At 49.6% G+C, this 27831-nt stretch overlaps 1 protein-coding gene across 4 annotated transcripts in view; it reads left to right on the top strand.

Annotated features, from left to right (window-relative positions):
- The first annotated feature begins 14273 nt into the window (after window positions 1-14273).
- LOC144156175 (sushi, von Willebrand factor type A, EGF and pentraxin domain-containing protein 1-like) overlaps window positions 14274-27831 on the top strand; it is a 112384-nt gene continuing 98826 nt past the window's right edge. For all 4 annotated transcript variants that reach the window (XM_077688036.1, XM_077688033.1, XM_077688034.1 and 1 more), the window contains exons 1-5: window positions 14274-14404; window positions 16959-17005; window positions 19112-19495; window positions 19869-20013; window positions 20064-20215. In XM_077688036.1, coding sequence (XP_077544162.1) covers window positions 14289-14404; window positions 16959-17005; window positions 19112-19495; window positions 19869-20013; window positions 20064-20215 — 844 coding nt within the window. In that variant the 5' untranslated portion in view covers window positions 14274-14288. The remainder of the gene's footprint in view (window positions 14405-16958; window positions 17006-19111; window positions 19496-19868; window positions 20014-20063; window positions 20216-27831) is intronic.

Raw genomic sequence — 27831 nt, 5'->3', positions numbered from 1 at the left:
CCCGAGAAGAAAATTGAACAGAAACGACCATGTTGAAACATGCCTGTTATGAACGCCAACTTCCCGAATTAGGGCTTTCTACCAGGAAGCAACAACTGGGCATCTAGGAGCACTACCGTGGAGGCCTATTAACCAATTTACACGTGCTCGAGGTCTTTTAAATTGTGCTGAAATCCCGTATACGCGGCATTTTTTTTTATTTCGCCTTCACCAGAAATACACCATCCAAGGGTGTGAATCAAACCAGCGGAGCCACCGAGCCGCGGCGGCGGCAGGCCACTTCTCCCAATCGATCAAACTTCCAATTGATAGTGGCACCATAATATTATATAGGCGTGTTACTGCCCTTACTCCATCATGACCGGGCAAGCGCTTAAGACTGATTGTCAGGCACGGAAATTAAAGCGCCCTCATGTATGTGGCCAGCTACGTGTGCTAGGTTTGCGGGCAGCAGTAATTTAGCGGTGACATAATGACAGGGTATCACGCGCAGTTAAGTGTTGTGATTGGAAAGACTCTGTTGCATTATCGTCTCTAACCCGTCTACGAGGAAGCGTAGGCATCTGGCACGTGGCCAAAGTACCCAAAGAAAACAATTTCTGCCTGCGCCCCGGGAAACTAATCTGCATGCGCTTTCACCACCTCCTAACAGATTGCCTGTATGTAAGCTAGATTGATCGTTATTTCTTACTCTGCGCACCGGGTGACGCGTAATTACCTAGACCTAAGCGCTTGTCAACTAATTTATTCTACATGGGTTTAAATAACTTCAATGCTGAGGTTTAATTTTCCGAGTAACTCTTGGGCCCACATCAACCCCGGCTCTTGCCGGCCTCGGGGGAAATGAGGCAGCCCAGGGCGTCGCTCGAAGACTTAGAATCCGAGGGCCATAGTCTCGTACCATACCGTTGGGCCATATCTGTCAAGGACAGATTCAAACATTACCGCCTCGTCCGCCGCAAGTATCCCCCTGCCCATTCTCAACTCACCTACGCGCGGGCACGCACATGGAGACTCCTCCAGACTCGCACACTCCCTTGCCGAGCGGTACTCCACCACATCCCTCCCTCCCTCCACCCCTCTCCCAATTGCCCTACGTGTGACACACGCTCCACGGTACCCCACTCCATGTGGGGCTGCCCTAATGGCCCCTTCCCTTTCATTTCCTCCGACGAGCAGTCGGAATGGGCTCCGGGTAGCTTTGACCTGGGGCACAATTCTCCGTTGTAGACAGGGCTACACTAATCGCCGCCAGGCTGGAGTCTGCGGCCACTCTGAACCGCTAACCCTACTGCCAACAATAAAGTTTTCTTTCTCTCCGTAGGCTCCGGATTATTTCCACCACGTGTTATTTCATGTTCGCTAAGCGTCGTGTGCGTGGGCGCCTTTCTATGTTTTCCACAGGAGTAAGATTGTCCACAGGAGTAAGGCAACAAGTCAGACCAAGAACGCGTACTTGGTCTGACTCGGTGCCATACTTGGACGCTGTGGCCACTGAAGCACCACAGTCATGGACGCATTGACATGGTTTGAAGCCCCTTACTGTAATCCTGTTATTTCACCAGTGGAATCAAGACTTAGAGCCGAGGCACTAGCTGCGCATGCAGCTTATCGCGATTCGGGCTCGTCGAATCGGCAAAGGCAGCATAAGAGGGGACTCCAGGCCAGCACACTGCCCGTAACAGGTCGTAGGCGTAAGGGGGACGGAGAGGGAGAGGGAGGTGCGGGGCTCAACGAACGCGGTATGGAATGTCTGAAATGATGTCGATGTCACTCTGTAGGTCACGTGGCAGTAAAAACACCCGTCAAACGTGGGCCATTGTTTTTGGAATTTTCTTCATCAACCGACGCGCTTAATTGATCAATAATAATAAAGTCGGCCTCTTGCTGTGAGCCATGCTTGTGAGGCAAGTTCATATATAGGTATACACCTACACCCGTACAGGTACACCCGTGGTACACCTACAATTTGATTAGAGGGCAAGGCACGCTGTGAGTTAGCGTGAAGGCCTACTGTTTAAGGCGCTTTTTAGCTGGCTCCTTTTGAAAATTGGACACATTGAATTACTGTGATGTACAGCCGTGAGCTGAAGTAAACGGACCACGGGAGCGGTGGCCAAAACTAATCGCTGCGCCGTCTGGTTGCGCGGCGCCTGCTGTCGAGATCGCACACAGCGCAGGAGCGGCCTAGCAGTACAGCACACATGCCGCTATCGCTCGCTGCTTCGCGATTGTCTCACGCTCCGATAAATTGACGCCAGGGGAATCACGCCGCGCAGTTAGAGGAACACTGCCGGGCACCGCCCTATCATTGAAAACGATGCGACTCACCTGACAAGTGGCAATGGTGCTACGCTGCCACACATAGCGTGTTGTGGCTGCGTTGGGCTCGTAGCCTTTTTTTATTCAAAAAGCAGGAGGTTTCTTTTTTGTTAAGTGATGAAGTTTCTCAGTTGATATCTGCTGTCTTGTTGTTTGTTCGAGTTTCTGCATGAGAGTGACAGAGTTGGGTCCCATAGCTATTTGTGTACACAACAATTGACTGTCTTTGTGGCCGCTCAGCGGCCTATAGAATTGGTTAATTGATAGGTCCTCCTCACTCTCGGTTGAGACGTCTCTTTGGCAGGCGGGACTTTTGTAATTAAACAAAGATTATGACATGGTGAAGGAAAGGGCTACCCGCAGGACTTGGGATTTGCCCGACCTCTGATTTTTTTATGCCAGTGGTACTCGGCCGGTAGCGTGCCAAAGACTCCTTCTGGGCTTGCAAAAGTGGTGAGGGACCCCACGATAAAATATGTTGATACGTGTCCTATTGTCGCACAATTAACCCTTGCAGCCAAAGTCGCTCATACACATATCTCTATGCACGCCCTTTGAGTGTGGCTTTTCTGCATAATTTACAAGTTGTGCAAAAAGCGAGCTTTAAAATTTGTGCTGTGCGGAGGCGTTATTAAAGACGATAGTCTTTCTTAGACATACAGACCAAGATTTCTGGGTTTAAGTAGCCTGTCTGTCTGTCTGTCCGTCTGTCTGTCTGTGACTATTCAGCCACCCGGCCAAAGCAAAACAATGCCTGCGCAATAGTCTTATATAGTCACAGCTAAATCTACCCGTCTATGTCCGGTGTAATGTTCATACTTGTCAACATTGTTGAAGAAGAACAAGATATTACGCAAATATGAGACAACAAATCAATACAGAAGCGATATTTGCAGTGTTCCTTTATAAAAACATCAAACATGCTTGACTTTTGCGAAATTAAATGCTTCATCAACTGCAGAAAAAGAATTCACTCCGCCGTCGCCTGCTGTCGCCCGCGCCGCTATAGCTTCTGGCGCCATTTTAAGAAATCAACCGGCAACAGTTGCGCAAGGTTCCACTAGATAGTTTCCACGTTCTGCTTGCAACGCACGTGGAGTAGGGAAACGCGGTTCTATAAACGTTGAAGTAGGGTGCCTCGATTAACGCGCGTCTTCGCCGTACGGCAGCGTTCGCATCGAGACACCCGGTTTGGAGCAGTGGAACGCGCAAAATTTAAAATGATTTAAGCAAACATTTGGAGTCTTTACCTTGGGAGGAGTGCGACGCAAGAGGAACAACATAAGAGGTGATCGGGAAAGCGAAGGGAGGCATTTACTTCGCAAAAGCCGATAAAGACTCGTCTTTATCGGCTTTTGCGACGAAAGGAGCAGATGCGCGGCCAATTTTTCTAACATGTCATGAGGCAAATCCACTTTTTTTAGTTCGCGGCAGGGTTTGAAAAAAAAAAAAAAGGAAGTTGGGAGTATCGCGGAGGTACCCACGGAGTTCCTCTTCTCCCACGTTCATCTTTTTGTCTGCGGACCCCCATCTATGAACGACAGCCCTGTGCAATGCTTTGTAAAATATTACGTGTAAATAAACTTCGCTGTTTTACTGTCGTTTGTTTGCCGCATGCCGTCGACCATAAGCCAGTAATCTTTTTATCTTCAATCGTCGACTGAACGACCCTCTTTAGATCAAATCCTTCAATTTCAACTCGTGGCACAGAAGTGCGCAAGAACTGTCAATAAAGTTTTCAAGTGCAAATAAATCTAATCGAAAAATGTAGTTTGCATGCAGTTCGATAGTCGCTGGGAATTGAAGGCGTGGTTCAGTGGTATCTCATATCGCAATATAGTTTTTGAACATAAAATGTATCCGTCGGTGACTCGAACTTGAAAAATTGCGAAGCTGGCAAACGAAGTTTCATAAAGCAGTGCAGTACATACCTAAACACAGCAGTATTTGTCAAAACCTTGGCATGTAAGGTTAACATCAATAATTTTCCCAGTTCGCTGATATTCTCGGGAGGCTGTGATTTCGCATCTATCCTCAAAACCGACAAAGATTGTGTTGTTTTATTTTCTTCGACTGTCCAGTGATTTTTTTTCTGCTTCATTTTCTGCTTCAATATATGACCGGGGGCGGGGGGAGGGGGGGATTGCAAAAAAAAATTCCCGCGAGGGGAACACGAGTAAATGCAGAGCATTGGAGGTCGTTAACGCCGCGTAAAGTCGCGTTAGGGTGGGTAGTTGGGTCGTAGTTGCGTTGGTGTTGTTTTGGGGTAGAGAGAGGAGAGTAAAGTCGCGTTAGGGTGGAGCGAGCGTCAACCAAGGAAGGAAGGAGCAACGCAGTGACTGAAGCACGAGCGACCGCTAGCCGCTTTATATTTGCAGCGCGCGCAGTAGAGGGAGAGCAGTACGGGGGAGAGAGCGCGCATGCGCAAGCAGCGCGCGCCCTTCCACGCCCCACCGCGCTGCTATCACGCACCTGTTACGCCGAGACCACGACGGAGCGAACGGGCTGACTACGACGCATGCGCGCGCCAGCTGCTGTTGAGAGAGAGGAGGGAAGGAGGAGAGGCGCACCTGCTGCGGACGCGGAGCTGTGGACGCCGTCCGACCCAGGAAGAGGCGAGGCTAAGAAATGCTCTGCATTTAAAAAAAAGCTTGAAGCCCGAGATAATCACCAGCGCGCCAACTCTGCCAGCGGAGCCGCGTTGCCGCCGATTGCGCCAGCGCGCCATTTCCACTGAAGGTGTGTGACCCGCAGGCAGTAAAAGGGCAGCGCGGCTCCCCTGGCGTCAATTTATCGGAGCGTGAGAAAATCGCGAAGCAGCGAGCGATAGCGGCATGTGTGCTGTACTGCTAGGCCGCGCCTGCGCTGTGCGCAGTCTCGGCAACAGGCACCGCGCAACCAGACGGCGCAGTGATTATTTTTGGCCACCGCTCCCGTGGTCCGTTTACTTCAGCTCACGGCTGTACATTGTTATAGATCACGCCATTCACGATGGCCCCACACGAGGTCGCAATGTAAGTGGCGCCGTCCATTACAGCCCATCTGTGAAGTCGGCGTCCGGCGGATTCACCACTTGCAGCCAGTTGCAGTTGGAGCAGAATTTTCGCGTTCCCTTGCAAAGCCAGTGGGTGACTTCGACGCATTCTAAATTGGCAAAAAACTGCAAATGCCCCTATTTGCGCATTCAGATTCGTAATTTTTGAAAAAAAACTAAATTTTGAAAGAGAGCTTTTGAAAAAAAAAAAAAAAATGGCCGCGGCTTAGCTCGGCAAACCCTGGATATGCAAAGCGAAAGCTTGGCTTAGCCTGGTTAAGTCTTGGTTTCACTTGGTTCACCATTGGTTTAAGTGTAAATATTATACTATATGTTCAAAGCCTGCCTTTATCTACGGTTGTGATCCCACTTCCGACGTTTTCGTAGCCGAACGGCGCGCTCTTCCTCAGTCTCCGTCGCTAGCTTCGCGCGCTTGGCATTCCGGACCCTTTCCAGTGAAGCGGCTCGCCGGATCATATCCGAGGTGTGGTCTGAAGCCGCTTCCCGACGATGGCTCAAAGCCTCCAGGATCCGTGCAATGCTCAAAGACGGCCCCGCGGTGGTGCCATCTGCTTGGCCATGAATGAGAGCGAGAGCTTGGTCATAAATGAGAGCGAGCCGGGGCCCCGCCTCGCTCTCATTTATGACCAAGATAGCATGCACGCGGCGAGTCACGTGGGCAGGCGACGACTCCGCTGCGGAGAGCGCATGCGCCAAGCCAGCAGCAGCTGCAGCGGCGACGGCTGCCAGCGAACGCGGTTATCGGCGGAGCTCTGCCCGACGACTCACGTGATGCGTTGCAAAGGGTACGGTGCCGCTGCGGTCAAATGAGTCAAATCTTCCGCGACGGCGAAACTGCTCGAAGAGATTAATAAAGCTTTGCCTCAAAAGTTTAGTCGATATCATAACACCGGTTTCTATCCTACATGCTGAACCTCTCACAGTACTGTTTGACGCCCTTGGGACTAGTTGGCCTTCCGCCACTAAATAAGTAGCATCATCACCGAAAAAGCTCTCACTCGCCCACTATCTCTCTCTTGTTTCAAACGTGCGCTGAGCGCGTGGCACATTCAGGCTGCAAATCCTCGCATCTTCGTATGCATGTATACGGGCGCCGCGCGCGGCAAATCACTTCCTTATTTATACCGGCCGTTGGCGCCGCCTTGCAGCCGCGAACGTGCGGCCGCGCTGTGAGACCCAACGAGACCGGCCGGCTGGCGCCAAATCGCGTCTGTATAATTATACCAACCTCGCTGCGCGGATCTCGAGTCAAGGGAACCGTGCAAGCTCCGTGTGAAAGGCAACCAAATCACAGCGTGTGATCGCGGTCACGTCGTCGACGCGGCGCCGCCGCCGCCGCTCGCTACATTGCGACACAGCTGTTTGCGAGTACGGGTAACCCAACTAGGGGCGAAACTTCTTCCGAAGCATAACTACCACCACCACTCGGTACAATAATTTTTCAAGGGCACCGCGAAGAGTGGAAGATGCTGAGAAGAGAGAAAGTAAGCTTGAGAATAGCGCGCCGACGATTACCGGCGTCTGCGTTTGGTCAGCTGTGGTTTACAAAGAAGCTCTGTTTAATCATGTCTTATAAGCCGTCCGAGAAAATTGGATAAACGAAGTCTTCGCTCCAGGGCACTCCTGTTGGTAATTCTGAAGGGAAAGCCGCGTTATGCAGGCTGCAAAATACTTCGGGCCAAAATCATGCGTGAGCTGGAAGCATTTTGGCAAGCGGTAGAAATTACAGGTGGCCTTTGCGTCACCTGTACAATACATCACAAGGGGGGGGGGGCAAAACTATAACAAAATATTCACTAATATGCTCCTTCCACTCCACACGCACCTTATATTCCTGGCACTGTTTTGGAAGGTGCCTAATGATTTGCGCACGGCCTGTTTAAATCACTGCAACGAATATCCTGTGCATAACAGCATAACTAAATCATGTCAATTTATTCATCAAACTCCGAGTGAATGATGTATTGCTTAATTTCTGGCTTTGTTTGTCGGTTGCAGTATTGCAATCTGCTGCCGAGCACCACTTGGCAGGTTCGATTAGTGTGAAAGCCCGGTTCGCATTCCGCATACCGCTAGCAAGGAAAAAAAAAAGTGATGAAATGCGCGCGCATTGAAATCTGGGTGCGTACTAAGGAATGCGACGGGGTTTGAATAGATTCGGATCCTTTCTACGCGACGCCTCTTCATTTACTCGGGTGGAGCTCCCGAGAATGAAAATTCGAACTAACACATTTAACTTCAATGCCGGCGTTGCGTCCCAGACTGTTGCGAGCAAATTTGCAGTTATGAAAAAAAAAATCCTGGAAGGTAAGCCACTGTTTTTTTTTTCTTCCAGCGAAGACACGCAACACCTATGAAGTGAAAAAGTTAATTGTCTATAGAAAATATAGCCAATAATGTTTAAGTGGGGAATGGTGCAAGGTACGCGACAGTATGGAGCGAAGAGTGAGCTTCTTTTGAAAGTAGAATCCATTCCTTGAAGGATCGAGGTCGCTAACATGTTGGATGGAGGGTGGTGTCTAATGGCGCAACCAACAACTGAACCCTCCACTACGGCGCGCCTCATCACCTAGGTCTAGCTTCGGCGCTTTAAGCTGCTTAGCGGTGGCAGCTAAAAGTCCTGCATCGCCACAGTCAAATGTTTCTCTCCCGCTGCTCTTCGTTCTTCCTTGGCGTCCGGCAGCCCCTTCTCCCTCCTCGTCTCTCGCATTTCCATGCGCACAGGATCGTTGCGCGCGCAGGAGGAGTTCGTCGGTAAGATCAGGCGGAACAAAATATTTTCACAGCCCTGTTTCTTATATTTCGTCTCGTTGTCACACGCGACGCCCTTGTTGCCGCTCGTCCGGCTTTCTAGGCGCGGCTGGTCGAGTCGTCCGTCAGATGGCGCGCAGCTGCTGTCATCATTGCCGTGGCGGTGCTCTCGGATATCGTCTAACTTGGCACGAGAGTCGTTTGCATGCGCTCCCAGTGCGTTTCTTATTTAGAGTGTCCCTCACCACGGGCTGAGCCGACGGCCCAGTCATTGGCCGCCGCGGCGACGATGAATCAGGCTCGCGCCGAAGAGCTCAGACAGTGAATTTCATTCTGCGGTTCAAGTGGCCACGCACCGAGAAGTGGCCTTGCACTCTGCGCAGCTGTCAGTCGGGCCACTGGCGTTCCGCGAACCAGACGCGCCTCCGAGTCCTTGCGAGGCGGCTGTCAAGAAAATGGTATCAACGAGATGGCACGGAGCGCTCAGTCTGTCTAAGCGCTGACTCACCGCTCCAACTCATCCTTGACATTGAGGGGTTTCTGTCCTCTTACGCCGGGGGGCGGCAATGCCTATTGTTTGGGTGTGGTGGGATCGCAAATTAAGAGGAGCGTTGCAGCTACTTTGAACCAGCAGCCAGAGATGAGAGGACGCCATAACGCTCAAGGCCCTTTTATTTGTCTCCTCACTGGCGCCAAGGCGCTTCCTGTGTTGACCTGGGTATTAATCGGGAGTCACGGACTAGTAGCCTACAGTCCTCTAGACGTAGCCTGGCTAGTTCCGGTTCCGAAGGAATTTTGCGAGGAAAACGGGTGTAGTCCTAGGCGATTACTGCACGCACATACAGGCACGCACACGTGCGCACTGCTTGGTTATCGGTGTTTTGTTTGTCTTTCTCGCGCGCGCGATGCAACGACCTGGACGAAAAGGGCGATGAAAGGGGCCAGGTAGTGTTTTCACACAGCATCTTCGGCAAATCTAAAATGATGCAAGATAATTCTATTAGAATCCGGACCATGATGCTCTGGGGAAAGTGGAAGCAGTGAGAGACGAGGGAGGGGAGCAGCGGAAACTTCAGATTAAAGGATGCTCAATAAAACGAACGACGGGGCACGTAAGCGATTCTTATCATGCGCTGTTAATGTCGCTGAGTTATGCAGCGGAGTTTTGTGTGGCGGCGGTGTCTCGCCAAGTTTAATGCTGCTCCTCATTGCCTCCGCTGACCCCTTTCCATGACTGCTGGCTGCGTTGTCGCTTTGTTTGCTGCCACGCCGTGTTCGCCGTTTTCCGCTCGCTGGGGACTCGCGGATGTGTGTCTGTGCAGCTACTGCGCCACGGCGTGCTCGCTTCGAAACGGACCCCCTGTTTTCCCCGTTGCCGGGGCTTGGCGGGTGAACATTGCTCCGCCGCCGCAGGTCGTTTCGCATGGTCTCGTACAGTCGTCCACTGTCTTTGGTGCAAAATAATTTAGCCACAACTGTTGCATGTCTTTCGAGAATAACGGGGCACTTAAGTCATCCACATTCTTTTAAACAGTTTTTCGTCAGAACTTTCCAGATATTCTGCGCTAAAGTTGAATCTGATGTTCCTGCTAAGCCTGTGGACAACTGTGCTTCGTCGGCACTGAACCGGCACCTCCAGCCACGCTTTGCTGTCTCTCCTGATGGATGTAGACGCGAGGGATACTGCGCGCTGAGTCCAGCTTGTACATTTTGTGCATCGCTCGCGAGACATCGTCAAACGGAATCCATGTGATCCGTCGCAACCAATAGTTTGTTTGCCACTGGTTTGTAATGAGAGTGGGGTTTTCGCACAATGAGCGAAATAATGCTGCACATTAGAAATTTACCTGGAACCTGGCGCTGCATAATATGCAAATCGGTCTTATAACGGCCTGTAGTCAGGGGCATATTCTCTGTAAGGAAGAAACCGTTATTGTATTTATTACCCTGTTGTTGTCCATTTCAGGGACGAAGTTTCCTGGCGTAAACAACAAACCCCTTCGAACTGCGCCATATGAATTTATTTTTTCGCCCCGAATTTTCCCGTTTCATCCCTAACACCGAGGCTTCTATCTTCCCTACCTTACCACTCACCCCCCCCCCCCCCCGCCCCTTGTAACCTGTTCTGTTTTCCTGGCGGTCCGTCTGTTGGCCGTCATCCCCATTAAGGGGCTGGACTAAATAAACTTATCCTAATTTGAGAAAATGTTTTCTACGCAAGTTTATCCCTAATCCGCGACGTTCATTTCCTATTCGAAGCGGTGCCCCTATTATCCTCATTCCAATCTCACTGTGAGCTGCTTTAAGTTTTCTTTCAAGGTTTTTGTAAAACCCAAAATTTCTCCCTTATTATTAGCACTGAGAGCACGCATTGTCTGTATACCAGTCTTTTGTGCTAAACGGATAACCTAGTGCAAACTGAACGCTTTCTGAACGGAGCTATCCCATACTAGTTCCACGTTGCTTTTTTTTCCTGGTTACAAGCATCAGTTGCACCCTTTCCGATATAATTTCCTATTTTTTTGTGCTTCATCACGCAGGCTGCAGGGCTGCCCAATCGTGCCGTGGTTTACATTTCGCTTTCTTCAAATTCATCTTTACTCCTAATACTAAGCTTCCTTCTCAACCATTATTTTAAGTCTTTTCCGAACTCTCTGAGCAATACTTTTTCATACGGAAATGACAAGTACCTCAAAGGGCCCTGTTTACTCCTGCAAGCGCCTGTTACAAAAAAAAAACAAACATCAGTGCCAATATTCCACTCTGCGAAGGATGATGATCAGCGGAGCTGTTTGTGGGTTACTGGTTGGCCATAAACTCCCGCTTAAACCGCGCCGTCGCGCCTGGGAAGCGCTCAGCAAGGTTGTGAGTAGGCCTCGCTGTGCGAGAAATGTGGGGAAGCCAGCTTACAAAAACCAAGCTTACGCCGATCTTTTAGGGGCGAAGCACCTTAGGACCTCGCTTTGTACGCGGCTTGTCCATTGGAGCCCGTGTACAGTGTTTCGCATGCGCGGGGAGCATTGGATTTGATTGGATTGTACCGGATTGGATTGGAATTGTATATACTGTACGCACGCGTTGTCACTCATTTGCATGCGCGAGTGGGCAATGCCACGGGTGATTTTCGGTAAGAACGATCCCCAGGGCTTCGCCCACTCGTCATGGTTCACTTCGTGGAGACGCGCGGATTTTTTTAAAGTCACCCTTGCTTTTAAACAAAAGTGCATTGCTGGGAGGACATTTTCTCAGGGGCAATAGACGCCATCTTATATTAAAATGTGAAGTTCCTGAGGCTAGCAGGTGGGTGAACGGGGAGGGTGTGCCAAAGTGTGAAGAAGTGAGTAGGCTTCACGGTGTAACACTGAATGTGGGAAAGCCAGCTTGCAAAGACCAAGCTTACACTGATTTTCTTAAAGTCGGCTTTACTTCTAAACGCGTGCATTGCTGGGACGGACAGACAGGCAATGAACGTAGGTCCGGAGGAGCACCGCCGCCGTTCAGGGTGGCAGCGCGGCGGGCCACTCCCACGTGGGGACGGGGAGGCCGAGCCTCACCGCCGCGTCGTGAGCCCTCTGGAAGATTTTTTTTTTTTTTTCAGTGGGCAATGTACGCCATCTTGCATCCAAAGATGAAGCGCCTGAGGAGAAGAGGTGGCTAAATGGCGAGAATGCGCCGAAGTGAGGATGAGGGGAGCGGTTTTTCTCGTCCTATACGAACTCAATAAACGGAGGAGGTAGACTATAACAACTCCGCTGTAAAAAAAGATGGCCCGTCAGCGTACCCTGTAACAAATTCAGAGAGATGGTGTGCCCTTGTCATCCGCTTTTCCTAATACGGAACGTACGTCTTTTTATGGAAGGTTGTCGTGCACGCCGACTGTCAGTGTGTGTCCTACAAGAGTCCTATGCGACTCTTTTTTTGCCTGACCTCGCAAGGCTTACATTTATGTGGTGGTTTGCACTGGATCGAACTTTTTCGGAATTTCTAGTTCACGTAGAGAGGCTTGTTTTATTCTTTTTGCGGATTGCGTGTTTTATAGCGTGGATGCGTTCCGCGGCAGGGTAACTTTTGTGGAATTCAGCCTATTCTTCCGGTTGATTGGAGTCTATGCTGTCACTTTTGCGACTATTACTTTGTAGAACAACTTGTCTGCGCCATGGAGTGCAGCGGTTGGTCTACAATTCTCAAGCACTTTGACATCACCCTCCTTGGGGATCAGAATTCTGTTGGTATTATTCTAGGGTAGACATACCTGGAATCGAGCTAAAACATGCCTAGATACGATTCTGGACCGGGGAAGTGAGTGAGCATTACTTAGATTGAAGACACGAAAAGAGAAACGGGAATACGAGCAATAAAACAAGCAAACAAATTACGCTTTTTGTTCCTTAAAAACATTACTGTGACAGTATGTAACGGGTCATTCCTCCTTGTGGGGTCCTCCAACACATTCACCAATCCACGGAAGGTCCACAGTACATAAATGGCTGATCGACCACTGCTCACACCCCCCCCCCCCCCTCACACCTTAGCACAATAGGAGAAAAAAGGAGGATATCCTTAAGGGCGGAGTATTTTATTTGAGGGTAGTCTGTTGCCATGATCGTCTTGGGGGTTCTGGGATTCTTCAAGTGTGTTTGGAGGTGCTGATGCCAGTAAAGGGATGGAAGGACTTACATGGTGGGGGAGACCCGCCGACTTAAAAATGTGCATGGGTGAGTGCTACAATGCGTAGTACCGCTGATCACAAGGTCGTGTATTCATTTTCAGACTCGGGGGCTGCTTTTATGAGAAAAAATAAAAAGCGGATTAGTTTCAGACGTCAGAACGGTCGTGAAATGAATACTGCAAACATTATTCCATAACCCAGCACCTGGCTGCACCTTAAAGCCCGGGAGAAAGCTGGCCACGTAAAACACCAACTTGAACTTGTGAGGGGGCCCTTGAGAATAAATTAAGCAGTTTAAAGCATCGCAGGGCAGAGGCAGGTGCAGTAGCTGTGTTCCGGCAAACGTGTTCGGTTGTAGTGATGTTTCGACACACGCATACGCATGCAGTGACGTGTATATACTTGATATAGTAAACTATTAGATGGGGCACCACCATAAAACGAAAACTAAATAGAAAGATGAGGTTTCCAAGCTCAGGAAGGGGCAGTGTCTGGTGGAGATCATTGCCAGATTTATCTAAAATTGTACTCTAGACAATAATTAGTCGACAATTTTTTACAACAGGGCCCAATTTGTTAAAGATGTATTTGTCGCAAACATGGAACACTAAATGTACGCGTTTTTAGTTATTGGGTATAACTGATACTCGTTGACGTGGGGGAAAAAGCCTTTCATAATGGCAGCTCACACGGTTTCAACACTAGTTTGCGACCAACATGTCAAAAAAATGTCCCACAAATTTTTTTCTGTGTACTTCTGGCCAAAGCACCCGAGGAATGTTGCTGCGGTTTTTTATGTGTTTATTACTTTAGCCTGTTTGCAGTCACAGCCAAAAGGGCATTTCCGGGTGGCGAATTAGCTTTCACTTAGCCATGTCTGGCTGATGTGGTGGGTCTTTCAAGCTTAGTGGTCGCTTTTTAAAGCTAATTCAGCAGTTATCTAGACAGCCAAGGACTCGTGCTTTTTACTTTTGGCTCTACATGAACGCAGTTCTGGGCCGTAACTTAGCACCCCTCTGGCTTTCGCGAGAAAATGACGCGAAGCCTGTTATTATGTGCAAGCGGAGCGCCCGCGGCAAGAAGCTTGGCGAAATTAAGGGAGAATGTTAAGTGGGGCGCAATTAAATGCCCGGTCGCGCGCGAAAGTTTATCACCTGCAATTTTCTCAAGCCGCAAAGTATAAACAGGAAGCCATGCTAATAGTTGGAACCTGCAATAGAGTGGAAAATGTTAGCGTAATGTGTTTAGCAGGTCGTTTTAGAAGCTACACAGCACTTTTCTTCGCCACATGAACTGGCGAGGGTGTCCCTTTTCTCAAGGCACGCAAAACGACGATTTTTCGTGTCCGCTGCTGGTGCTGAAAACTGATGAAAATTAATAATACTGCTTTCGCAAAAGCGTGCACATTTTCAATCGCAAGTGAGGGTTTATGAAGACATCGATGCAAAAGCGTTTCTAGCAGCTGGTAAGATACAGTCTGCGCATACTGCTATGTATTCGGGCGATGCGCTTCACAGGCTGTATTGTTCATTGCTTTTTGCAGTGGCAACGGCCATAGTGGCAGTCTCGTGCGCCTATCACCGTGAGCGTCACCCTCACACCAGGAGGTAAGCTGCATTTCCCCTTGTCGTTATTTGGATTACGTAGTGTTTTTTTTTTTTTTTGGGGGGGGGGGGGGGTACTCGTATTTGCACGAAGCAGTTTGTCCATCTTCACGAGGAGGCAGGGTACAAACGTAGTAAAAAAAAAGCAAATCTAATGGCGTCGGTGCACTCGTGGGCTCACTGACTGCACGCGCAGTGCATCTTGAATCACTACGCCATCTAGAGCTTCGACGAATGTTTTTTTTTTTTTTTTTTTGGTTGGGGCACCACATAATAATACCGTTATAGCAAAGTACATGTTAACAGCATGCTTATGGCGGTCGCTAGATATTACACTCGCATGACCATCGCTATTAAGTTACCGAAGATTAGAGTTTGAGCTCTTATACCTCAACGGGCAGAACGAAGCAATCAGAAATGTTGTTTGTGGTTGCTTCATCAGTAATTTACAACTTGCAAAGCCGAGAAGACACTAACTAGTCATTCAGACACGTACTCGACAAACCACATCGCGGGACTAAGTAATCACGTAACCTTGAGTGGATTCGGATAGGGCTTCACACTTTCAAGTTAGGAAGTAAAAAAAAAAAACTAAATAAAACAGCGCTGGCACAGAGCGGATACGACTTTACGATATGTGTCCACTGAATACTTGTACTTATTCTGCATCTGATAGAGCAATACATCTAGATCAGGATACAAGTGTTGCACCCGGAAATCGAATAAAGCGTATGAGCTCAAAGAATTGAACCAGGCAGTCAAAGCTTTTTTTCAGTTCAAAATATGAAAGAAAAATTGCAGGGTCCTACCACGAAGGGGGGTGCCGGTTTTCGCGGGGGCGTATTTTTTCAAATTTCTGTTGTCATTGTTTGTCTGGCTACTGTCTTATTGTTTGCCTTATTGATTCTCTCTCATTTTTAGCCCATTTCAAGACAGCGCAATAACGCATACCATTCGACTTAACAGCTGCACCTCTGACCTCTGGTCATTCGCGCCGCTGTGCCAACTTTTTTCCAACTTTCATCATCGAGCTTCTACACCCACTACACGTGATCTTCGAGTTGAAGGGCGTATAAGCGTACGCAGAGAGTTCAAAATGTTCAAAATTGTTTCACTAAGGTTAATACGAGTAGCGCTCGAGTGCGGGAGCTTCGCTTGGTTGTGCGCAGTAGCCAACGACGCGGTTCGGACGCTCCCCTTGCCGCGCCAAAAACCGACCACGGACGCACGATGGAAAGGACCTCTGCCATCGAGCGGCCGTGAACCGACGAACCTGGGTGTTGCGTTGCAGCGCGTTTTCTTGCTCGCGCGGCATTCTTCCCCTCCATTACCTTTATTGAGAAGGTTCACACCCTTACGGAACGCAGTTGCCTATAGCAACGCCCTTTCTTGGCCTTTAATGTCGAGCGCCGCTCACCTTAGTGAGCTTCATACCTACGCGACATACACCCGCGGCGCGATATACTAATCTGGACCCCTGCACACTCCGGCCTGGCCGCGAACAAATCCGCGCACGACGCCGCTCGAGGCATCAATGACCGAGAGGACGTCAGTGGTAGGCGAGGGCTTTGTCTCGCTGTCGGGCAGAGACAGACTCGTGTCCCACATGGGGATTGCCAACCACTATCGGCTGACCTGGGCCCATTGCCAACCTGCGCATCCCTCCCTAACTAAACGCCAATCCGTGGTCTGATGACCCCTCCAGACAAACTCGTACCCGAGAGCGATTGTCTACAGCTACTGTTACCCAGGGCGTTACCCCCCAGAGTGCCACAGGTGCCAGGAACGAGCCGACCTTGCACACATGCTATGGCAATGTCCGCAGGCAGCCACACCAGGTCACAGTGTTAATAACAGTGAGAAGTGGGAGACCGTAATGCGCAGCTTCAATTCGGAGGATCAGATCTCGGTCGTCCAACTGGCTGAAAACGCTGCCAGATCCCAGGGGCTTTTGGCCGACGCCTAGGAAGTCCAGTTGGCAACTAAAGCTTTCTCTCTCTCTCAAGGTCAATGCGTATACGCTCACGTGTACAAGTAATCGTAACTCTTTAAAGAACGTCATATAAGTCGGTCTTTACGCCTTTTTTTGTAGTATTTGTTTTCTGAAAGTGTGATTGTTTGATAATTTTCCAACAAGAATATAGAAGATTATTCTTTGAAGTTTGCTCTGGGGGTTCAAGAACCTAATCAATCGTTGGAGTAACTGCCCTTGCGATGAATGGTAGTTAGGGTCGTTTGAAAACAAGTCTGTGGTATGACGACTAATGGTTTACTGCTTATGTCACGTCGAGCCGTCCTTAGACCAAGAGAATGAGGACGCATGGGCAGGTAAGCAGACTACCGTGAAATGCAGGATTGAGACCGCAGCTACCATAACCGCCGAACGGTGCACCGCTAGCCTGGGTAACAAAAGCAGCGTCGCTCATTCGGCCAGCGGCAGCGCACGGCAGTTTTCCTCATTTCTTTCTTACTCAAATTTAAACTCACATTTTTGATCAAATATGCAAGCATGTAATACAGAGCTACTCTGACTTGCTTTGTTTCTTATTGTTTCCAGATCCCGCATGGAGCATCTCAACTCATTAGGTACTTCTCTACTTAACGGTATGAAACGTGTTCAACGCAATACTCTTTCATGGCCGTATATATAGCTTGAAAGTAGCACCTCGTGCAGCTTGCTTTGCGTATACCTGCATGCGCCGAAGATAAGCGTGAGACGAATATCACTATCTGCATTGGTTAGAGCATTTGCGGCACGAAAGTGTCTAACCAGAACGGATACCACCCAAGCGCGCGCTAGCAGCATTCCTTGGCTTGGTTACGTCCCAACAGAAAGGCCTAAGCAGGCATACGTACACACATGTACGTACAATACGTGGGCGCGCGTACATGCCCGATGTGCGTTTACCTGTTGAGCTGCAGGGCTAGCTGTCCGCCCTTCCATTTTCTGATGCATCTATTTATTTATTTAGAAAAACCTTACAGGCTCCAGGTGGAGCATGGGGTAAGGGGGGCTATACAAAGAAGAGGAACTTTCCATATATACGAGCACACGGGAAAGAGAAATATAAACAGGATTATAAGAACATCATTATACATTCCTTAAGAAAAAAAAATACCCTGAAAAGTTTATAAGCAATCAAAAAAGAGCAGAATTCAAGGAAGGAACAAAGAGAGATACAAAGGCATCGTTATCACGTTTGTTGGAAGCACAAATATGGAACAAAAATATTAGGAAAAATGCGCATTAAGCTCACGGCATCTACCAAAGTTTGATATAGAAGCGATGGCGTCTGGAAGGTCTTTCCAATGAGATATGGCACGAGGTACAGCTGATGAATTGGATGCAAGCGTGTTTCCATAGATACGCTTGAAGCTGAATTGATTGTGAAACAGGCACAGAAGAGCGACCACGCGACGAATTTGTTATGGTTGCAATGGGATGTCAAGTTCTATGTGTGTGATACTTGAATTGCGATTATAGTTGCGAGAAATAAAACGGGCGGCTCTGTTTTGAATGGATTCGAGCAGATTAACTAAGTAATTTTGACGGGGTGACCATATAGATGATGCGAATTCTAGCTGCGGGCGGACGAATGTGCAGTAGGACAATTTACGCATTTGTTTGCTTGCAAAATTGTGTTTCTTTTCAATTCTGCAGCCTAAATTATGCAATACAAAGAAATAAAAAAACACGTTACATAAACATGCATGAAATACCACTTTGGGGTAGGTAACGCATTTCTTCACAAACTGAATGTATATAACTATTTTGGGGAATTTAGCAGGGCTGACGTTTTCGACGAGGAGGGGCAGGAGCAACAAACTTTATTTTTATATTAGTTCTGGAGTCATGGCAATTAGGGGGGGGGGGGATCTTCTCAGTCCACAAGTCCCTGGGCGGTCGCTGCCAGGCGGGCCCTTTCAACCCGCCGAAGCTGATCGACAAGGCCCGGGTTGTCTAGCATGCCTCCCCACTGCTCATGGTTGGGGGAGGGGATGGGGGGAGGGATGGTGTGTGGGAGCACGCCCAAATCATATGGTAGAGTGTACATGGTTGGGGACAGTACTTGCAGGTGGCAGAGTAGGCGGGGGGGGGGGGGGGGGGGTGGCAAGGAGGAGGGTGTCGTGCGGGTATGTGTTCGTTTGGAGGCGGTGGTAGGTGGTGGCTTCTTCCTTAGGCAACTTGTCGTGGTGTGGGGGTAAGATGCGGCGTTCGAGGCGGTAGTGTTCGAGGATATCTTTGTAGTTTTGAGGCACAGAATGGTACGCTTTCGACGGTGAAGAGGGAAATAATTTTCGTCACGGCCTCGGCGAAAGCAGTTCTTTTTGTAGGCGTTTGCCCAGAGCCACCCTGTTTGGGAATAAAGGTCTTACAACAACAAACATATAAATACTTCGTCTTCATCCTCGCTATTGTGAAAGAAATATTGTTAATGCTGCAAGATTTACGCAAATGTTAATGTTCAGGCACACACACATAAATAGCGCCGGTGTTTTTTTGCAGCATGAGAAAGCAAGGACCAAAATTTGGGTCAATCTCCGAAAATCGCATATTACCAGTCTAGGAGTGCTGTGTATTAAAAGACTGCCCATGGAAAAGCAGTGGTAACCCACTCACTGCAAGATGATTAACGCAATTTTAGACTTGTTGGTAATATGTTACACTTAAAATGCTTCTCGATAGCAGCTGCAATTCCTTTTGCGCAGTCACAAGCTTGCAAGACGACAGTGAAGGACGACCCCCAGTGGAAGTGCCGCCTCAAAGGGCCCATCCGCGCGGTGGACTCGAGCTACCGCGGCGCGGTTTGAGGCGACACCAGAGGCACCGGCACCGGCGGCGGCCGCACAGCCACAGGGGGCCAGACATAGTTTACAGCTTCGGCAGCCAGGCAGCACCCAAGCTTCTCTACCGGGGCAACAAATACCACGTTGGGCCCTACTCAGGCTATGTGGACGTATGGACTATAGAACGTAAGCCGCGGCCTTCTTTGGTGCCGCGACCCAGGCAGTCGACGCCAAGGCCGTCTACGCCGGAACCCAGCCAGAGACAGCAGCAAGAGCGCTTCCCCGAGGGCACCGTTTTTGCCAGAGGTATGCTATATCGGTTTAGTGTACCTTCTACTCTACTCGGCTTAAAAAAAAAAAGGCACAAGATAACAAAGTCAAAGATAACGTTACCATAATGCCTTAGGCTCTGCCAGGTGGCGGCGCTACAACAGTCATTATATTGTTGAACTGATGTCGCAAGTTCTGTACCAAGCCGTGATGGCTGTGTAGATGATGTTCCAGGGGGTGATGTATACAGATAAAAACGATTGGGAGTGGTATGCTGTGGAGGCTGCGAAAACCCGAGGCGCTGTCTTTGTGCGTTTAAGAACAGTGCGCACTTCGATTCCCTGCCCACCCGATTCCAAATTTTGAGGAGAAAACATGTGTGTGATGTGAACTCGCGGCTGACGCGCAGTGCTGATCGCCCCGGAAACACGCAACTCCGTGACGCCGGCGAGGCCCCCTGGTTGCCTCCGCTGCCCAAAGGACCACACGGTGTGGGTGGGGCCGGGCTTCTCTTGCGCCGAGGTTCCCCGACCGAGGCTGCGTGGCTGCTCCAGGTGGGTCGGACTTATGCCGGTGCGCGGCAGCGCAGAGCCCGTTTCTTTAGGCTTTCGCGTCTCCCAGGCGAGGTGCACATAACTGCCACCATGGGCCCGCAGCCCGGCTCGCTCGTCATGGAGGGAGTCTACGAGATGGCTTTCACCTTCAAGGCGCCCGGCGTCGAGTCCCAGACCTGCCACTACAAGCTCAAGGTCAAAGGTGCGCTTAGTTATCCTCTGCCTGGAAACGAATTAGCGGAGCATAACTTGACTGCACAAGTTTAGCTCTGATTGACACGCTGCTAGAATAGGCTCCTGCTGTTTTGGCTCCGACGCGAACACAATACGGTACTGCCGTGAGAGCTGCGCTTTCTGGAGCCATCTCAACTAACGACGCACAGCGGTGATCCATTGTTAACGCCACACCGGCGGTCATACACAACCACGTGTACTTGTGCTAAATCACGTAGCCTATGTTTATCCAGCATGCGGTCCCTATAGTTTTCTTGCACTGTATTACGGCGACTTGCGCTGTGTTATTGGGCAGCATAGCCGATGAAATCGAGGAACGCATGGAGTGCCGCACATATTTCGGTAATGAGTTCTACTTCAACTGGCCGCAGTGAAAAATGCGGACAAATGCTGGGATAAAGCGGTGGAACTAGGCTTCCGAGCACGAGGACGCGGGTTCAATTCCCGGCCGCGGCGGCAGCTTTTCTGATGGAGGCGAAAAGCTAAAATTGGCTGGTGATCACGATACTCCCAAATGCGATATTTGGGCGCCACAGCAGTGCGCTGAGGCAGCACTCACTTGTGGGTTCTCTCGACGGCAGAGATGAGCCTCTACGTCGGTGGCGAGAAGTGCGTCTCGGGAAGAGACCGCGAACTGCGTCTTAAGTCCGTTCTACATGGAGTGAATTTCGCCGGCGAATCCGCTGGAACGAACATTCGCACTTGCGAAGTTCGCAATGCCTGGAATTGTCATCTACATGGGGCCTTCGAACGCCGCGATTTTCGCATTTCAGATGAGCCTTGTTTGCAGACTGAATTAAGTTTGCCACCAGCAAAGGTTGTGATTTCAACAAGGGTGGTTTTATTTTACTTTCTTGGTAAGTTGTTTCTGCCTGGTTTGCGGTAAATATAAGTTTATTTGCGGTTTTATATAAGAATCGCCAATTCTTTATCAATATACGCACACACAGCAGAAAAGACAAACGTTTTGGTGTGCCCGCGCTTTTTTTTTTTTTTGCGCTCATACAAGCAACGCCATCTGGTTTCCAAGCGTGCAAGTGGTGCCGAGCTGTGCTCCTATTGGCCGCAGGTCCGGCCCCTCTACTCCGCACACGCCGCACGAGCAGCGTTTGCTCGACCGCTTCAAATGTTTGGCACTTTGCCGCAGCAACGAAAAAAGGTGGTTTTGCGCACGAGCGGCGCCGAATCAGCGAATTCGCAGGCGAAATCGCTCCATGTAGTACGGGCTTTAAGGCTAGAATACGTGGAGCGATCTTTCACGACTAAGTTCGCGCGGCGGAAGACCAGCCGCGTCACGACGCCGGTGAGCTGCTGTCAGTGTGGCTAGACGAGGCAAATACATTGAAGTGAAACACAGGAGAAGCAAAAAAAGCCGGCAAGGCTATTATTATTGCTTTTTAGTTGCAAAACCCTCTAGAAAGGCGTAAAATGTTGTGTAGAAGTAAAAATGGTTGCAGCGCAAAAACGACAACGGACGAGTGAGGAACAAACGGGACGAGCGCTAACTTTCAACTACTTTATCTGAGAAAACACACATGAAATATACACCGTTCAGGAATGAAAAAACCCATAGGCAAGTAATCGCTAAAAGTGCACACACGCAAGTACACAAAACACACGTGGCACTAGGTAATCATCGCCGACATGAAAAGTCACGCAGGAAGGCCAATTCTTTATGCGTCAGAGCCACTGAAGGCGCACTTACACAGTGTTCCCTCAGCCTGGCTATCTCGGCAGCTTCGATAATCTCCCGAACCGTCTTGTCTTTATGCCTGGCCAAAATGCGGGTGCGTGTAAAATCGGGAAGGCAGCCACAATCACGGCAGTGGATACCGAGGTGGCCACTCACAGCACGAGTCACATTGTAATCATGCTCGCGGAGCCTGTCGTTAGTGCAGCGGCCAGGTGGCCACTCACAGCACGAGTCACATTGTAATCATGCTCGCGGAGCCTGTCGTTAGTGCAGCGGCCCGTCTGGCCGCTGCACTAACGACAGGCTCCGCGAGCATGATTACAATGTGACTCGTGCTGTGAGTGGCCACCTCGGTATCCACTGCCGTGATTGTGGCTGCCTTCCCGATTTTACACGCACCCGCATTTTGGCCAGGTCTGGCCGCTGCACTAACGACAGGCTCCGCGAGCATGATTACAATGTGACTCGTGCTGTGAGTGGCCACCTCGGTATCCACTGCCGTGATTGTGGCTGCCTTCCCGATTTTACACGCACCCGCATTTTGGCCAGGCATAAAGACAAGACGGTTCGGGAGATTATCGAAGCTGCCGAGATAGCCAGGCTGAGGGAACACTGTGTAAGTGCGCCTTCAGTGGCTCTGACGCATAAAGAATTGGCCTTCCTGCGTGACTTTTCATGTCGGCGATGATTACCTAGTGCCACGTGTGTTTTGTGTACTTGCGTGTGTGCACTTTTAGCGATTACTTGCCTATGGGTTTTTTCATTCCTGAACGGTGTATATTTCATGTGTGTTTTCTCAGATAAAGTAGTTGAAAGTTAGCGCTCGTCCCGTTTGTTCCTCACTCGTCCGTTGTCGTTTTTGCGCTGCAACCATTTTAACTATGTACCAACAAGCCCAACTGGTTCTCAATGTGTAGAAGTAGTTTTTAATGTTTTTGTCTGGCCACATCTCGCGAGACCGTTGCTATGACGACGACAAACGCTACTGCGTCAGGCTTAACAGCTAGAAAAACGCCCTTCTATCTGAAAAAAGAAGGCTATTTCGCTTGAAAATTGATGTGAGGGCAAGAGTGGACACATTTAATCCGAAGTAAACGGTTTAGAACACGATATCACATTGAGGGATAGCGACGAAGCTGTTATCGCTGTGAAACGGGCGGAGAAGGCGCCGCCATGTTTGGCAACGCTTTGCCGCTGCCGTCGACGGCGACGAACTTTTTCTGCTCCGGCTAGATCGGCGGCGGACGATGTTTTTCCGCCGCCGGGCGTACAGCGGACGCCGCCGGGCGAAGTTCATCGACGATTCGTCGCATGAACGCTCCATGTATTCCGGGCTTTAAGCGAACGCTCATGCGAACGCCAAGCGTCGCGCCGTCGAGCGCCTCGTGCGGGCACAGCATACTGCCCCCTCCTATCCCCCACCGCACACTTTCGGAGAATGCTGGCTTGCGCCGCCACGGCGAACCACCCTCCCCTCCCAATTTCGTGACACTCTCCTCCTTTCCTTTCTCTCTTCGCTCGCTTTTTCTTTCACTCGTCGGTCTTGCCATTGTTCGCTCGGTTGCACCGACAACGCGGCTCAGCCCATAGACTGCCGCCAAAGGGGTGCGCCCTAAAACGCCGTGTGTTCGAGATTTCGGAGCACGTCAAAGATCTCCGGGTGGTCAAAATTAATCCGGAGCCCGCCTCTACGATGGGCCTCATCGCCTGTGTCGCGTGGGCACGTTAAACCCAACAATCAACTATAGGCTTTCCGGTTGCGCAGTAACTAATCTGAAATTCACTTTAGCGGAAGGCAGCAGGTGGTCGTATGTACGAAAAGCTGTGATAAATAGACACAGGTGTAAATGTGGGAATAATTAAGAAACTCGTCGACGCTGTTACCACTTCTGCTCATGACCCCCCTTACCTGGTATCGGAACTATAGTAGTAAAGCGTAGCGAATGGCACGATCACATGAAGCTTTTTAAAATTGACCCCTTCCAGCATGCAGTACAGATTTCCACTGGCATGAGTCGCTTATAAAGCTTCATGAAAAAACGACACCCCAAATTCATGTTTGAAGGGGCTTCACTTGCGCCAGAAAAAAAAAAAGGAATAGGTTAAGCTTAGTCAAACCACAGCCCTGAGGTCTTCTTTTGCAATAACGCGACTGGGAACGAAGTAAATAAGTGTATATAGACTAAACAAAATAAACGGTACCCAAGATAACGAACGCAACGCGAAAAGGCCAGGCGACAGCCATCAAACGACTATAAATGCACAATTATGAAAAAAAATCATAATTGTGTCCAGGTATGAGGTCACACCTTACAGCATGCAACCTACAAAATGAAATTACCATTCCATACTAGCGATACCTGTATCCCAGAAAGAAACTTGCAGTCGATGGCAAAGCTGCCATATGCAGCCAGAAAGCGCGTAAGCGTGTGACGGCGCCATTAAGGACTAACGGAGATGACAATCGAGACCTCCTTGGCCAAACCGATTGCAGCCTAATTTAAGCAACACGGCCCATTGTAACGAGGAATGAGTTATACGTTAGAACTATTCGGGGCCCCGGTCCGAGTCAAGATGTGCGCCTCCTACATGTATTGATGATACAACATTTGTCTATTTCTCGTAACTGCATCCGCACTGCTTAGAGCTTCCGTGTTTTTTTTTTTTTTTCGCATATTTGGCGCTTTTGTACCAGATATGTGCATTTAGTTGACTGCGTGCGCTGTATTAACTGTTTCCTTCATCTATGAGTTGTAGATACATTTTTATTACTTCCTCTAAAACTCGCAACGCTTGCTGTGTTGTTCATGGTCTAATGTATTACACTGAGTCGTCGTTTCTCGTATCAGCGTGCAAAAATGATACCTTTAAGGGGAGTTAACACTGAATTTCAGCGTTTTTCTACTGCCCAGTGGTGCACTGTAATGGTTAGAGCAAGTTTGCAGTGCTTCTATCTCGGTTGCTATAGTTCAGTTTTTCAGTGGGACAGTTGTGCCGAATGAAATGTTAAGATAGTTACACTTTCTGGTTTAGAGGGTGGTCACTTGTATTTGAAGGTGCGATTCTATGTCCAATTTCGATGTTCTTTATCAATTCAGATCCACGTCGATATCACTTGGTTTGTAACATTAGGATCAATTTGAACCGACCCGGTTGAAAACAAATAGGCTTTGTCCCACTCATATCGATTTAACTATCTTTTTTTAACGAGGCTCTTTCAGATTCTCCTAAAAGTAACATCAGATACTTTGTTGATGTTATCATCAAGTTTTACTACCCCGTTCGGTAGTTACTTTCATTTGGCACGCTTTATCGCACATCAAAGGCTAGCGTTTCGGAATTCCATCTCACAAACAACTGTGCACAAATAGACGGCGACAGAAACACTCCTGCGAGCATTTATTTATTTATTTATTTACAGATACCTCAAAGACCCCAGTGGGTGGGGTTTTACATGAGGGGTGTTGAAGCACGAAAATTTCACAACAACCGAACAAGAAACAGAAAACAATACAACCGAACAAGCGCATCACGAATACAGAGGGTATCAAGCACGCTCTGTTGATAAAAAAAGCATACAATGCCAACCAACGAAGTAGATAACACCACTAAAGATAATCGCATACACGACACAAAAATAATCACTGCAAAAGTTTTTCTACGGCAGCTTTGAACTGAGTCGGGTTTGTTTGGGTGACGACACTTTCGGGAAGGCTGTTCCATTCGATGGCTGTCAGAACGTCAGAACGCCATCAGAAGGCATTCAATGGCTACCAGCGTCTTCCAGGGGGAGAAGCTAAGACAATAGAGGACATCCCGATTACATTTTTTCTAGGGCCACTGTCAAGCTGGTAAAATGGGTAAAGTCGCACAAGGAGGCCGACAAACTCAAAGAGAACCACAAGAACTTTGCCATGGTGGCTTATGTTCACAATATATCTCGCGGAATAAAACAAGTTGCATGAAGGTATGATGTGAGCGCAGTATTTCCGGCTCCTAATAAGTAAGGTATAATCTGTCCAACAGTGAACAAAAAGGCAAAAAACCGTCTGTGGGCATGTGGTGTTAATCACAAAAAATGGCTGCGGCTTAGCCAGCTAACCTTCGATATGCAAAGCAAGGGCTTGGCTTAGTCTGGTTGAGTCTTTGTTTCGCTTGCTTAACCTTCGACGTAGCTGCATTGCCGACCTCCGCGCAAGGTCGTTCGGCCCCGTGCAACGCTCACAGGAGGAGGCCCAGTCTCGCTTTCATTCTCGGCGAACGCGGCGTTCCTGTTTCACAGCGAACGCGGAGCAATACCAGTCACATATCCGATCCCCGCTCCTATTTAACATTGCCCTAATCCACCTTCCCAGTAAGCTCGCCGCGATCCGTCGCTTACGCCACAGCATATACGCCGATGGTATTATGCTGTGGACCACCGGAGGCAGCGACGCTCAAATCGAGGAGGCTCTCCAACAGGGAGCTGACTTAGTTACCGCCGCCGCTCGCGAAGTCGGGCTTGGAGGCTCACTTAAAAAATCTGAGCTTCTAATCCTCCCCGCCAAACCAATCGGCAACCCACCCCAGACACCCACCATTGAGGTCCGGATTGATGGTAGGGATGTTCCCCAAGTGGCAGTCCTGAAAATACTTGGGCTCTGCATACAGCGCAATCGCGCAAACACTAAGTACCTAGCACAGCTGACTTCTCAGGTGAATCAGACGATCGCCCTCATCCGCAGGATTGCTGCCCGCAACAAGGGGCTCAAAGAAACGAAGCGTATCCGGCTGATACAGGCATTTGTGCTCATCCGTCTCACTTACTCCCTCCCGTATCTCTTGCCCTCGCGTACCGAACTCTCTAAAGTCAACTGCCTCATCCGAAAGATCTACAAAACGGCGCTACAAATCCCTCAGAGCACTACCACTGCCAGACTCGAGAAACTCGGCATTTACAATACGGCGGCGGAGGAACTCATTGAAGCTCACCTTATCGGTCAGCTAAATAGGCTCTCAACTACGCCCACCGGTCGCACTCTCCTTGCTACTCTTAACCTTGAAGCCCCTATTCTCTGTGACGACAGGCTCCCGGTACCACCCGACATCCATCGCTCCCTCACTATCCGCCCTGTACCGCGCATTATGCACCCTGTTTTCAACAAGCAGCGTAGGAAACAACGGGCACGAGCGCTTACAGGGAAATGCCCCGTCCACCCCACTACGGTTTACGTGGACGCAGCTTGCTATCGAAGGCAGGACGCATACGCTGTCGCACTAATCAGCCATTCCAACACTCCTCCTCTTAACGCCCTTACACATAGGCCACCCCCTACCACTATCATCTCGGATTCGAAAACGGCCATTCGAAATTACGCCAGAGGCATGATCTCACCCCTGACGCTTGAAATTCTCCTCAAAAATTATCCTACCGTACCCATAGAGCTGATCTGGACTCCGGCCCACACGGGCGGGGGGGGGGGGGGGGGGGGAGGGGGGGTAAATGAGGCATCACATGGGGCCGCTCGAGAGCTCATCGTCCGAGCAGGCCATGGCCTCGAACCCTTTCACGGAGCCCTATCAGCTCGGGACAGTCTCTTAACCTTCCAAGACATTACGGCACATTTCCGCCTCTCACGCCGATAGCTCCCCCCCGCAAACCCGGATTTATCCAACACGAAGAACGGCTATGGCGACTGGTGCAAACCCATACCCTCCCCTGTCGATACCACCTACACCGTATTTATCCTTCCGTCTACCCCTCCCCCAACTGCCCGGCCTGCGGAGCAGTGGAAACACTGGACCATCTCCTTTGGAACCACATTTGGAACCACCTTTGGAACCACATTCTCCTTTGGAGCCAGCCACATTTTAAAATCTGGTTCAGATTGCAGCAGTCATCCGTGTATTGC

The sequence above is a fragment of the Haemaphysalis longicornis genome, unplaced genomic scaffold (genome assembly GCF_048455015.1).
Source record: "Haemaphysalis longicornis isolate Haplotype H1 unplaced genomic scaffold, Haemaphysalis longicornis Haplotype H1 scaffold_1, whole genome shotgun sequence".
NCBI classification, from domain to species: domain Eukaryota; kingdom Metazoa; phylum Arthropoda; class Arachnida; order Ixodida; family Ixodidae; genus Haemaphysalis; species Haemaphysalis longicornis.
This window is presented reverse-complemented; position numbering and strand designations above follow the sequence as displayed.